The following is a 14287-nucleotide window of genomic DNA, read 5'->3' on the forward strand; positions in this document are numbered from 1 at the left end:
TCATATATAGGGTTTTTATATAAAGCAAATGTTGGGTCTAAGCCCATACTGACACTATTTATACAGTAAAACAAAACCAAAACCAAAAAGAACTTCCCTAGATTCTGGATATGAATCCTCCCTCTGCTTCTTGACGTTTGTGTGACCCTGGGCAAGTCATTCAAACACCCTGGGCCTCAGTTTCCTCATCTGTAAAATGGGGATAACCATAGCACCAATTCTAGGGTTGCAGTGAGGACTAGTCCATGTAGGGCAATGCCTGGCAAGTGTCAGCCCTTATTAGGCACCAGCTATCCTTTTTTTTTGGCAGTGGTGGTGGGGTGTGGGGAGCACAGAAGTGGGGAGCCCTAGCTCACTCCCAGCCTCACTCCCCACCTCTTCCAATGAACCCAATGCCCAGCCACACCAGACCATTCTCCTTTTCTCAAATCTCCAGAGATTTCCCCACATTCCAGAACTTACACAGCCCTCTTTATCTAGAACGTCCCTCCTGACCAATGCCCAGGCAGAACACTACCTATGAGGCTGCCTCCTACATGCTCCCCACCCTGATTGCCCCACCTGAGGTCACATGACTCCTCCCTTGGGACGCTGTACATCTTTCAAGGCTGTTGCACAGATGGCCTTGAAATAGAGTGTGTGTGTGTGTGTGTGTGTGTGTGTGTGTGTGTGTGTGTATGAGAGGGGTTAGGGGCAACCCCTGCTCATGCTAATTCCCCACAATATCTTGTAAAATGTGGGTGCTCAGAAAATACTTGGTGAGTGGAAATAGAAGCTTACAGGGCAAGGCAAAGGGTCTCCCAAAAAGATAAATCAAGGTGTTGAGGTGGGATGGATGGTTCCTATGGAAACTGGTCATATGATAAGAGGCTCATAGGGCCAAAGGGAACAGTCCTACCAAAGGAAACAGGTTGAAGGGGAGGAGGGGTAAGCACCCACTGGTGCCAAGTGAGTGGGCCAGGCGTGGCTTTATCTCAAGTTCCCAGCACTTCCCTCCTTCCTTAGCTCACAAACCCCTGGCGGGGGGGGCAGGGGGTGTCCCGGAAGGTGGGCTTAAGTGGAACACCCTTGCAGTGGGGGCCAGGGAGAAGGGAAGGCAGACTGTAGCCAAGTGAGAAATGGCCCAAGACAAGTCTAACCTCCTTCCCAGCACCTGGGCTCTCCTCTGTGTGCCTCTCTTCCCCCTGAATCCTCCACAGCGGTGCCCTCCACAGGGGCCCTCACCAGGCAAGAATGCCACTGGGAGCTGAGCCCCCTCTGCCAGGACTAGAGCAGGGACAGGAGGGTCTGAGGGCAGCCAGAGCCAGGGACTCATGGAGAACTGGGTTCACATCCCAAGAGAGATTCAAATTCAACTATCACCTCCGGAACGGGTCCTCTGTGCAGCCCAGACAGAACAAGGTGTTCTCGCAGTTACTATGTCACTTGGTCCTCACAGTAGCCCTTCCGGACAGGAGGTATTTATTCTCATTTTCAGCTGAGGGTACCAAGACTCTGCAAGTTGCCCAAAGCCACGCAGCCAGAAAGAGGTAAAAGAAAGGCGCAGAGGGCAATGTTCTGGAGAGAAAGCAGAGAGCAGCTGTGACGAGTACCCTCCCACTCACCAGGTGTGGGACCTTAGGTGAGTTGTGTAACCTCTTTGCACCTGAGTTTCCACATCTGTGAAACAGGGCAATAATGGTGCCTTGCTCACGAGGTCGTGGCGAGGGCTAAATAAGTTAATGCTTAGAAAGTGCTGTAACACAGTGCCTGCATTTCGTAAGTGCTATGGAAGTGTTTTTTTCTTTTCTTCTTTTTTTTTTTTTTTAATTTAGAGAGGGAGAGAGAGCATGGGGGGAGGGAGGGGCAGAGGGAGACAGAGAGACAGAGACAGAGACAGAGACAGAGACAGAGACAGAGACAGAGAGAGAGAGAATCCCAAGCAGGCTCCACGCTCAGCACGAAGTCCAACCTGGGGCTCGATCCTACGACCCTGGGATCATGACCTGAGCCAATACCAAGAGTTGGATGCTTAACTGACCAAGCCACCCAGGAGCCCCTCTGGAAGTGTTTCTATGAGCTCTTTTCCTTTTGCCACATGGGCAGGATGGTGAGGGGTCTGGAAACCCTCCAGACAGAAGCACCCAGTTGGTAACCCTGAGGGTGGCAGGCTCACCAGTGCACCATCCGTGTGAAAGAAAGCGCTGGCACCCACTAGTGGAGAAACTGGGTGACAGTGATGGAAAACAGTCCCTGGGGCAAGAGCCAGCCTGCTGGCCTGGAGGAGGTGCTCTGCCCTTCTGCACAAACCCCTTGCCTCTGGCCCCAGGGTGGCTCACTTTTGTGAGAGCACATTCTCAGGGGCAGGGCTCTAGGGCGCTTAGTTCGCACGCAATTTCACCCCAGTTGGTGTGATTACATGTAGGTCAGTCCGCCTCCCTGCCCCACCCCTGGAGACTCCAGGGCCTCAAGTGCAGAGGATGGTCCTGGCTGAGCTCACCCTCACAGCCACAGTGCCCGGGACCTGCAGGAGATCAGCATCCCTTCACTGAATGTCCCTTTGGAAGAAGTGTTAGGGGTGGATGTGAAATCCATCACGGAACTCTGATCCCAGCATGCTGGCAGGGAGGGGCAGGTGCAGACAGGCTGTGAGAGCTACAGGGATGCTCCAGGTCAGCCAGGTGTGGTCAACCACAGAAGGCCGGATCCGAGCCAGGTGTGAAGAGGGCACGGGCCAGAGAGGACCTGCCGTGGAGGGGGCTGAGGTTGCAACCAGGGCGCTATGTCTCCCTACTTCCTACTCACCTCCTTCTCAACCCAGACAAGCCAGGGAACACCCCTGAACCTTAGTTTCTTCATCTACAAATGGGGTGGGAGCTCACCCAGTAATGGGAGGAGTTAGGAGGCAATGAAGCCCATGGGCTCCGAGCTCGCCACCTGGTAGCGGTGGGGGCCCAAAGATCCAGAAATGGACAAGTGGGGGGCAAGGCTGCTGAGACAGGATGCTGGAAACTTGAGGAGAGTCTGTCTCTGATTCCACTGGCAGATGGAAACTCCTGAGAGGAGTAAAGACCACGGCAGCCGCTAGCCCACCCAACCCAGGCCTCTAACAATGTCCAGAGGGACCAGACTGGGACACAATCTCACATGCTCTGGCTCTCCACCTGGCTCCTCCATTCACCTGGAAGCAACCTCAACTCCCCAAACCCAACCTTCGGAAGGGACTGAAGAAGGAAAGAGGGAGCAGAGATCTCCCGAACTTCATGCCCTGAGACTGCATCTGAGTCCTTCCTCCTTGGCCACTTGGTACTACTCAGTTCAGTTCCACAAACAGCAGGTGCCAGGAGCTGCGGAGGGGGGCCGTGGAAATGATCGGGGACTGGGGCTCCCGATCTCACGGGGCCGACCGGCCCCACAAGGAACGGTGCACTCTTCCCAAAGGGCAAAGGGCTCAGCGACGGGCTGTAAAACTTCACAAGGGAGGTGGTGTCCAAGAGACCTGAGTTTCAACAAATCTCTGGCCCTGCTGGCTAGTCTTGGATGAATTACATCACCTCTGCCAGCCTGTTTCCTCAACTGTAAGATGACGATTACCGCACCAACTTCACAGGCCCTGAATGAGACAACCTGCGTAAAAGGCTCAGCGCAAGTCCAGGCAGCTGTGACGAGGAGAAGCGGGTGGGGGAGATGGAAGGACAACGGTGACCGTTTCAACGCCCCCCCCCCCCGCCCTTACTCTGGTCTCTCCCGCTGGCTAAAGTCTGAACCCCTCCATCCGGCCTTTTATTAGATGCCTCTGACCTGCCTCTGGATACCCCCGGAACTACAGAACAAGTCTGACATTGAGCAGTCCCACCAACGTGGGTACAGACTCTACAATTTGCAAAGCGCCCTGCCTGACACCGTCTCACGGAAACCTCATGACGGGTGTGGGCGGTCAGGAGGGAGGAAATTCTCAGTATCTTCCCTTTACAGATGAGTAGATTGGAGCCAGACAGGGGGCGTGGCATCCCTCAGGTCACACAGCTAGGCGGCGGAAGCCCGGAGACAACACCCAGATCTTTTCTCTGCCTTGTTTCCACTTTTTACCGTGTCTCCCAAGGGGGCAGAAGGAGGAGTCTCTAGCTTACAGGGAGCAAGCTTTTCTGTATGACCATGGTCCTGGCAGAGGAACGTGTACCCCAACTTGTCAGCTGAGATCAAGAGTCCCTGCCCTGCCTTCCCAAGGTGAAATCAGGCACTGTCGGTCGAATCGAGCCACCAGTGACGTGAGGCCCTGGCCCTACTAAGGGGCTCTGCTCAGCCTGGGCTTGAGGGAAGGGGAGGGTCTGCAGGGCAGGGCTTGAGGTTTCCCCCGAGGCCTAGTGGGCTGCACAGCTGGGGCACACCGAAGACAAGAGCAGCAGAGCCAGGCTGTAGGGGGCAGGTTGGGGAGCGAGGAGACTGGGACACCACAGAGACCTGGCTCTATCTGGGCCACCATACCTGGCAGGAAAGGAGGTTGCAGAAGCAGATTCAGTCCTTGTCTAGCTAATATTCATTAGACCAGGTCCTTACAATGGTCTTGGTTCCAAAAACAGGCGAGAAAAGTCTTGTGGGTCCCAGTCGCCAAGGGCTGAGCACCCACGGTGAGCCAGACCCAGAGCTGCGGGCTTCACCTGAGCTATCCCGGTCTCTCCCCAACAATCCAGGCAGCTGGTCCTATTTCGAGATGAGGAAAGTGAGGCTCGGAGGGGTCATGGCACTCATCCAGGGCCTTACAGCTAGAGAGTAGCAGGTGTTCACCTATCCAAAGCTCGTGTTCCTTCCGTTCTCTGGGCTGCTGCACGAGTGAGACTGTCAAGATTGTTACATTTATGTGTCACAACCTGACTGGGCCCAGACATTCGGTCAAAGTTATTCTGAGTGTGCCATGAGGGCATTTCTGAGTGAGATTAACATTTGCATCAGGCAACTGAGTATAGCTGCTTCTCTCCCTGATGGGGGTGGTGGGCCTCATCTAATCAACTGAAGACCCAAGTAGAACAAAAAGGCCTAATAAAAGGGAACTCTTCCTGCCAGTCAAGCTGAGACACGAGTCTCTTCCAGGCTTTAGCCTCAGACTGAAACACTGGCCCTTCTTGGATTTCGAGCCTGCTGGCTTTCAGACTAGAACTCACACTATTTGGCTCTGCTGGTTCTTAGGCCTTCAGACTCAACCTGGAACTATTACATCATTCCTGGGTGTCCAGCTTGCTGACTGCAGATCTTGGTACTTCTTGGCCTCCATAATGAAGTGTGCCAATTCCATGATCAAGGGCAGCTGGGTGGCTCAGTCGGTTAAGTGTCCGACTTCGGCTCAGGTCATGATCTCACGGTTCATGGGTGTGAGCCCCGCGTCGGGCTCTGGGCTGACAGCTCAGAGCCTGGAGCCCGCTTCGGATTCTGTGTCTCCCTCTGTCTGCCCCTCCCCTGCTTGCACTCTGTCTCTCGCATTGTCTCTGTCGGGCTCTGTGCTGACAGCTTGGAGCCTGGAGCCAGCTTCGGATTCTGTGTCTCCCTGTCTCTCTGCTCCTCCCCCACTCATGCTCTGTCTCTCTCTCAAAAAAAAATAAACATTAAAAAAAAATAAATCTCCCTACAGATATAGATAGGCATCCCATTGGTTCTGTTCTCAGGAGGACCAAACCTTAGGCTTCCCAGCACAAGTTGGCTGCATACAGGGCTGTGAAATGCCCAGCTGCCAGAGGCCAGACATCTGAATACTTAGAACAATCGTCTAATTTGGTCCAAAAGTCCCCTTGGTTCCCAAGGCCCCAACAGGAAGCCTGGCAGGGAGGAGACCTGCCTGGCCAAATGAACAGAGCCAAGTAGCAAAAACCTTGGTTTTCTGTTTTGTTTTGTTTTTAAACCAAAATAGCGCCCAAGTACTCAGGAAGGGGTGTGTCAACTCTGTGGCACCCCAATGTAAACAGCAATACTTGCAGAGTCCACTAGATGGGGCCAGTGACCCAGAGGAAAGGGCAGAAATGCAACTAACTCCAGGAAGGAAGGTGGGCGGGAAGGAGGTTCATCGGACTGGAATCTTCACCCGTATCCCCAAGTTGGATAAATGCTCCCCACCCCTACCTCGCATGACTTCTAGCCAATGGTGTAAAAAAATCAATTCCGGGGTTCCCAAGCACTTTAGTCAGTTCTCACTGTAGCATCTCTGGATTTCAAAGTCCTCAAAAAAAACCCAGTTACTCACTCGTGAGCCACCAAACAAAATGGGCAGCCACAAAGTGAGGAAAGTCACTGGCTCAAAACCTCAGAGCTCCAGGCAAGGGGCGGGGGGGTCTCCCGTTGTGCCTGTGATCTGTTTCACTGGGAAAAGCACCCACCAGCACCTTTCACCAAGGAATCTAAAAATCGATGGGCAAGCATGCCAGCGAGGCGGTCACGTGATGAGGGAAGGACCCGAGGCAGGAAGCAAGGAGGAAGGCAGGGGGGCGGGGGGAGGCAGAGAAGGGGGATGAAAATGGCAGAGGCACTTCGCTTGTCAGCAAGCAGCTCTGTTTGGCCACACGTTCTCAACTCTCAGCCAGCATTCTTGGCTCTGGGTTGGGTCCTACAGTGAATCTTCCTGCACCTGCTCACAGTGGGGTAACAGCTGAGTCCTCCAGGGGGCCTCTGAGCTCTGTTTGGTCAGAGACCTGAAGGCAGAGATGGGAAGCAAGAGTTTTAGCCTTGTTTCCTCTGCTTGGCCTCAGTTCACGCCCCAGAATACTCCCTCCATCACCAGCAAAAATCCTGCCCTGCATGTCCGAGATGGTGGACTCTCGCCTTCCTTAGGATGACAGGGCAACACTCCAGAATGCCAGCTGTGGGGGTCCTGAACCTCACCCGTCCCCTCCACCTCCCACCTGCCCCCACCATCCATTTCCAAACTTGCACTGCCTGGCAGCCACGAAGCTCTGCCTCAGCCTCTGTTGCCATGGCAACGATGTGGCTTCCCTCAAGTGGGAAGCCGGTTGCCAAGGCCCTTGTTGCCAAAGGCTATAACAGCCACCCCAGTGTGTGAAGAGGGGGTGAGAGCTCTGCGGAGGGGTGGAAGGTGGCCAAGGAGGCTGGGAGGGAAAGAAGCAGGGGGTTCTCCAGAAATGGTAGAGTCCAGGCAGCCCTCCTGTGGAGCGGGGATTGCTGGGCCCTTCGGGAGGGGAACAAGTATCTCACAGCATCTGAGTGACTGCTCCTCGGGGTTGTTGGAGGGAAGAAAGGGGTCCCCCACAGAACGCATCTGGACAAGCCCTTTACCAAGCAGGACCAGACTCTCCATGCCCCAGCCCCCCAAATAGAGGAAGGGCTTTGATTCTCCCCAACCCCAGAAAAACAGCCCCCAGGAGCCCCTCTGCCTCACTTGTTCATGTGTCTCAGGTGCACACATACAAGCTGGGCCCAGACACAGCCAGTCCCTGCGGCCAGGAACGGCATGAATCACAAGGCTTGCAAAGCTCCTGGCCCGTCTCAAAGCACATACTTAATATTCCTTGTAAAATGCTTCTCTTTGGAGCAGAGCTCCTATCAGCCGACAAGAGGAGAGGGGGACACCATTAGGGCTGATTCCCTTCCAGAGTCAACAGAGGCGGGCAGCATGGGGGGCCCTTGATCTTCAGGGAATGCTACGGAGGCAGCTCACTCCACCTCACAGAGAGCATGGAGACCAGCCTCACTTTGCTGAGCCGGCATCTGTGCATTTACAGCCCACAGGCCATGTGCGCTGCTCTGGCCCACAGAGAAGGGCCTGTTCCCTCCCCCAGGCCCCATCCTGCTAGAGAGGGGCTGGAAGAGAAAGCTGAGAGAGGAAGTGAGGGTGTCCAGAAGGCAGGGGAAGCAGATGGCTGGTAGAGGAGGCAGAGATAGGTGCAGGGGTGGCAGAGAGAGCAGCAGGTGGTGGTGGGGAGCCTAGTCTGAGGGGCCCAGGACTGGGATGAGGTGACAAGGGCGCCAGGTCCACATTTCCCCAGCCCTGCTCTCCCAGTAGCGTCCCAGGCAGGGCCTGGCCCACAACACCCATGCCTGCCTTCCCCCCTCCCCCCCCCAGAAGGAAAAGCAGGTGCACCTACCCCAGGCGCCAGCCCCTCAGGTGGGGTGGGGGAGATGCTGTCCCCGCCGCCTTGGCCACGGGCACTGAGCTGGGGCGACATGGTGGGCGACTCATCGATGTACGGCATGGTCTCCGAGCCCTCCGGGGGCCCCTTCTGCTCCTCATTCCCTTCTCCGTCGTAGTCGTCTGCCCCGTAGCTGAAGTCTGAGACAAGGAACAAGAAAGGCCACTGAGAGTCCTCCACGAGGGCTGCCAGGGACTGATAGCGCAGTGGGCGCCTGCGGCGACCCCCGGCTGCCATGCCCCCCGGTGCGGCATGCACGGCCAGGCCCGGGCGGGGGCTGCGTGGGGGCCCCGGGCCTCGAGAGGGGCTGGGGAGCGCCAGCAGGTCCTGGGGCTGCAGTTCAGGGGCTGCTGGGAGTAAGGGAGGAGCGGCTCCACGGTTGCCACCCGCCAAACAGCATGTCAGTCGTGGATTTCGAGCCGCTGTTTCCTCTGCCTCCTGCCTAATTCCAAGCCTAAAAATTCACAGTGGGAGCAGGAGGCAGGACGCTTCCAACTCTCCTCTCTGAGTCACCATTTTGCTTTTTATAGGGAATAAGGAGGTGGGGCGGGCCAGGCGATGTCACTTCCTGAGCCCCTCCTCCTTGGGTACCATTTGTACACCGAGCCGATGCCTGGTGTGGGGGGTAGAGCAGGTTTCGGGGCGGAGGGCTGAGGCACTGCACCCGGGGAGTCCTCACCCCTCTGAACGAGGCCCCTGCACAAGATGGAGCCCAAGGCTGGCACAGTGTGGGCGAGAAGGTGGCTCTGGGGCCTGGCAGGGACATGGTTTCACAGCAGACTCAAAAGCCGGCACTTATTTCTAGAATTTCAATGGAGGCTCCCTTCGGAGAAGAGGGAAGAAAGGGCTGCAGGGAAGTGGAGCTGCCGTTAACCCCCTTGGTGCTGCCAGCACCAACCAGGCTGCAGAGCCCACTCACATACACCCCTCCCGGGAACAGCGGGCCGGGCCCATGGGGGCATAGGGCAGCACCTCAGAAAGGCCCCCAAGCTCCACCGGTGGGGTCTCTCCTGCAGCAGCACAAGCGATCCTCTCACGGCTCCTCACCCCCTGGCTGGGCCTGGTCCCACCGTCCGCTCTGATTTCACTTCTTCCGGGATGTCCTCCCTGGCGTCTCAGCTCAGAACCACAGCACGTGGCCTTCTAGTGCCTCTGTTATCTTGCCGATTTGTCCCTGCACCTCTGGGGCAGGACCGGGGGGGCGGGGGGGGGGTGCCTCAGTCACTGCTGTGTGCCCAGAACCCACGGGCGGACACGCGGCAGGATCTAGGGAAATGTGCGTGGAGGGAATGAATGAGCAGAGGAATGCACTGTCCCTCTCAGGTCTCAGGCTTGAGCCAAATTCTCCACGGGGCCCTGGCTCCTCCTCTTCTGTCACAACATACCAGCCCCAGGGCAGCCGGCAGCCTGAGAATGGTGTCAACAGGTCACCAGGGCGTCTGGCCACAGCTATACTCAGTCCAATCTGGCCCTTTGGCAGCCGAGAGCTTCCCCCAGCCTCGCTGCACCTGCTCCCTCTGACTTCCTCTCCAGTCCCTGTGCTGACGGCCCATTAAGCTGTCAAAGAACATAAACTATTTTTTTTCCCCCAGAACAGGCATGCAAGTGAAGAGCCACTGTGATGTGTGCGTGCCATGCACGTGGAAATAGGGCTCACCGACCAGAGGACACAGGACCTATGCGTGCGGTTGGCGGGCGGTGAGCCGACTCTGCTATTTCCATGGGGCAGGAGGGAGAAAGAGAAGCCACAGCATCCATTCTGCCCCAGTCTGGCACTGTGAGGGGGCCCGGCTGTTTGGGGAGACCTACTCACTTTGGAGAAGCACAAGGAGGGAATGGAACATCACGTTAACCTGCCATGTCTCCTCCAGGAGGCTCCAGACTCTCCTATTAGTGTCTGGAGTCATGGTCAGGGGTTCGAGCTATGGTCAACCCTGACCTGGCCAACAGTTCAGATTCCAGCAGGCCGTGCTGACTCTCCTATACGGTGACCTGTGTTTCCAGGGGTCACAGGACCAGATCCGTTAGTCTTAATTTATTTATTTCCAAGGGGCAGAAGGAACAACAGGGAGGGTGGTAAGGCTCGCCTCTACCACACGGTCTGGAGTTGCCTGGGTCACGGCAAGGCGGGAAGGTCTCCGGTGGCCTTCTCTCACGTGTGCACGATTCAGCCTTATCAAGTGGTGGCCACGGACCCACGTCTCCTGCTCCTCTCAACCCAGCCGCGTCCATACAGCTGTTCTCACCCATCCCCTGTTTGCAGATGTCTCTGAGTTTCGGAGAGATTTGCGGCAAGGATCTGAACCCAAGTCTGTCTGTCTCCAAATGCCATCCTTTCCCCTTTGAGCTTCACTGACCTTCCAGAGAAATCTACTTCCGCAGCTCTCCTTGTCAGGGGAGGCTGACCAAAGTGGGGAGGGAAGGGTGCCAGCCATAGCAGTGGGGGAGGCCCAGAAGTGGAGAGAATGCATACAGAGCTCTCTGCAAATGTTCTTAGATGCTTTTCCTTTTGTTCCACCCTCTGTAAAACGCTGACAGCCCAGGAAGTCAGTCAGAGACCCAGGAGAGCCCCTACCAGGAAAAGGGATATAAAAGAAACCCACCCTCAGAGAAGGAAGGAGTCCTGGGGACTCAGGAGGATGGAAAACTACCAAGCACAGGCTTCAGTTTATGAGAGGCCATGGATAGAAAGGCTGAGTTGACCATGGCTTGGCCACTAGGTCTCAAAAGAGAAAAGTCAGAGGAGGCTGCTAACAGCCAATATCCATTTCCCCTCCTGGTAACAGAAATATCATTATATTTGGAGTGGCAGTGTGCCCAGTGGCTAGCTAAAAGACTACTTTCTCTAGTGGTGTGGGCCATGTGAATAAGTTCCAACCAATGAGATGTTAAGTGGATATGTGTGAAACCTTGAGGAAGGCTGCTAAGAAAGATTGGTCTAGCTGTAAGGTATGCCATTCCCCCCTCCCCTCCATGTTTCCTCCTTCTATTGCCAGTTTGGAAAGCAGATGGGATGGCTGGAGCTCCAGCAGCCATATTAAACCATGAGGTGATATTGAGGCTAGAAGCCAGCGCTGAAGGTAGCTGAGTGCAAAGCCAGAAACCTGGGCTGGTGATGGCACAATGAACTGCCATACCACTCCAGGACTGTCTACCTCCAGACTTCTTTTAGAGGAGAGGAGAAAAAAATGCTTGTTATATAAGCCACTATTATTTAGTTTTTATGTTATATGTAGTCAAACTTATTTATAACTGACCCAGATGATTTTCTTGACCTTCTGTCTGAGTGCTTTTCCTACTGCCTTCACTATTCTTTCTAAGTCTCCTTGGTGGAATCCTCTTGCTCTGCCCACCCCTTAAAAATAGGTATTCCTTATATATCCTTACAATAAAGGACCAATAAAAAGGGACAGACTACTGATACACAGAACAACAAAAATAACTCTTACAAGCACTATGGTAAGTGAAAGAATCCAGACACAAAGGAGCACATCTTGTATGGTTCCACTTACATGACGTTCTAGAACAGACAAAAGTAATCTATGGTTGAAAACAAACAGAAAATAGCAGTTACCTCTGGGGTTGGGGTAGGGACAGCAGTTGATTGTAAGGGGCACAGGGAACTGTCCGGGGTGATAGAAATGTTCTGTGTCTTGACAGGGATTTGGGGTACACAGGTTGACGCCTCCATCACCTTCATCAAATACATATACATATTTCACTAAATATTGAACACTAGTTAATGATATCCACGCTTAAGTGCTGCAGGAAAGAGTACTGCTGTCTTCAACTTACTCTGAAACACAGGAAAAAACAAGATGGAGGGGCGCCTGGGTGGTTCAGTTGGTTAAGAGTCCGACTCTTGATCTCGGCTCAGGTCATGATCTCACCGTTCATGAGTTCAAGCCCCGCATTGGGCTCTGCCCTGACAGTGTGGAGCCTGCTTGGGATTCTCTCTCTCCTTCTCTCTCTCTCTCTGCCCCTCCCCTGCATTCTCTCTCTCTCTCAAAATAAATACATAAACTTTAAAAAATAAAAAACATAAAATGTTAACCTTCCTGTAATCAAAGAAAATTGATTTTGTGTGTGTGTGTTGGGGGGGGGGGAGGGTTGTGATTGTTGCTATTTTTCTATTAAATCAGCAAGGTTAAAAAAAATACCCAAAGTTTCCAGGGAACAGGTACCCTCAGAAACTCGTGGAGGGTATGAGGGTATGGGGGTACATGGCTGGCTTGAGTGGTGGAGTGTGCAACTTTTGATCTCAGGGTTGTTTGAACCCCACGTTGTATGTAGAGATTACTTAAAAATAAAATCTTAGGGGCGCCTGGGTGGCTCAGTCGGCTGGGTGTCCAACTTTGGCTCAGGTCATGATCTTGCAGTTCATGGGTTCAAGCCCCGGGTCGGGCTCTGTGCTGACAACTCAGAGCCTGGAGCCTGCTTTGGATTCTGTCTCCCTCTCTCTCTGTCCCTCCCCTACTCGTGCTGTCTCACTCACTCTCTCTCAAAAATAAATAAAAACATTTTTTAAATTAAAAAATAAAATAAAATCTTAAAAAAAAGAGAAACTCTTGGAGGGTATGTACACCTGGGACAGTTTGTCTGAATTCAGTTTGGTAACTGGTTTTGAAAGCTCTATTTGTTGGCGGAGCTTTTAACCCAGCATAACCCAAGACTATGTCCTCAGAAATTAATTATAAGTGTATCTAGAAATAAGGTTACAGGTTATTAATCACAGGGTTCCTTATGATTGTGAACTATTAAAAACAACCCAAATGATTAATTATGGGGAGCCGGTTGAGTAAAGTATGGTATTTCTCCAAGAAGGACTACTATGTAGCCATTAAAATTATATGGATGGTGATCAACAATATGCCAAAGTATGGAGAGAGCCCAAATGTCCACTGATGGATGAATGGATAAAGATGTGGTATATACATACAATGGAGTATTACTCGGCAATCAGAAAGAACGAAATCTTGCCATTTGCAACTACGTGGATGGAACTGGAGGGTATTATGCTAAGTGAAATTAGTCAGAGAAAGACAAATATCATATGACTTCACTCACATGAGGACTTTAAGAGACAAAACAGATGAACAGAAGGGAAGGGAAGCAAAAATAATATAAAAACAGGGAGGGGGACAAAGCATAAGAGACTTTCAAATATGGAGAACAAATAGAGGGTTACTGGAGGGGTTGTGGGAGGGGGGATGGGCTAAATGGGTAAGGGGCACTAAGGAATCTACCCCTGAAATCACTGTTGAACTATAATAACTAACTTGGATGTAAATTAAAAAAAAAATTATATGGATAGTGGGTATCATCTTATTAAGTGAAATGGGAAATAACAGCATGTACACTAGGATACTAGGTTTGAAAAAGTAAAAGGGCCTGTATTTGCACAGGATAAATGCAAGGCAATAGCACAAAACAATTATAAAGCCCTCAGATTCTAAGAATTCGGGAGAAATTAATACGTGATCTCTGCTCTCTAGCTCCTACCCAATGTCCAGCTTCCCTTCTCCCCTGGTTTTATATGAGGTGGCAAAGGACCCAGTCCCAGGCAAGACACTCACTTTCTCTGCCTCTCTTACAACTAGGGTGGCCCTTTGACATCGTTCTGGTCAATGAGACCCAGTAAAGCATGATGGGGCCTCAGCAAGGCCTTTGCTTTGATCATTAAAAAGGGACTCCTTGCCTTGAACGCAAATATGACTGGAGTGACAGTGGCCATATTGCTGTCGTGAGGAAATGATCAAGAAAGAACACAGACATTCCCCTTGATGCTTCTGAGCTACTGAACCACATTAGAAACAGTCCATCTTGGGGCGCCTGGGTGGCTCAGTCGGTTAAGCGGCCGACTTCGGCTCAGGTCATGATCTCGCGGTCCGGGAGTTCGAGCCCCGCGTCGGGCTCTGTGCTGACTGCTCAGAGCCTGGAGCCTGTTTCAGATTCTGTGTCTCCCTCTCTCTCTGACCCTCCCCCGTTCATGCTCTGTCTCTCTCTGTCTCAAAAATAAATAAACGTTAAAAAAAAAAAAAAAAGAAACAGGCCATCTTGTTTTTTATTTAAGTGAAAAATATAAGCCCCTATATGTTGGATTTTCTGCCACTTAAAATAAACACATTCCTGAGTGATACCCTTCCAGCCCACCAGAGGAAGGCTGTCCAATAAGCAAT

The 14287-nt window shown here is 52.9% G+C and overlaps 1 protein-coding gene across 3 annotated transcripts in view; it reads right to left on the bottom strand.

Annotated features, from left to right (window-relative positions):
- The window catches only part of ABR (ABR activator of RhoGEF and GTPase), a 183613-nt gene that overhangs the window by 86760 nt on the left and 82566 nt on the right, over positions 1–14287 (bottom strand). For all 3 annotated transcript variants that reach the window (XM_047833044.1, XM_047833045.1, XM_047833046.1), the window contains exon 2: positions 8064–8248. In XM_047833044.1, the coding sequence (XP_047689000.1) occupies positions 8064–8248 (185 nt within the window). The remainder of the gene's footprint in view (positions 1–8063; positions 8249–14287) is intronic.

This window comes from Prionailurus viverrinus, chromosome E1 (assembly GCF_022837055.1).
Source record: "Prionailurus viverrinus isolate Anna chromosome E1, UM_Priviv_1.0, whole genome shotgun sequence".
Taxonomy (NCBI): domain Eukaryota; kingdom Metazoa; phylum Chordata; class Mammalia; order Carnivora; family Felidae; genus Prionailurus; species Prionailurus viverrinus.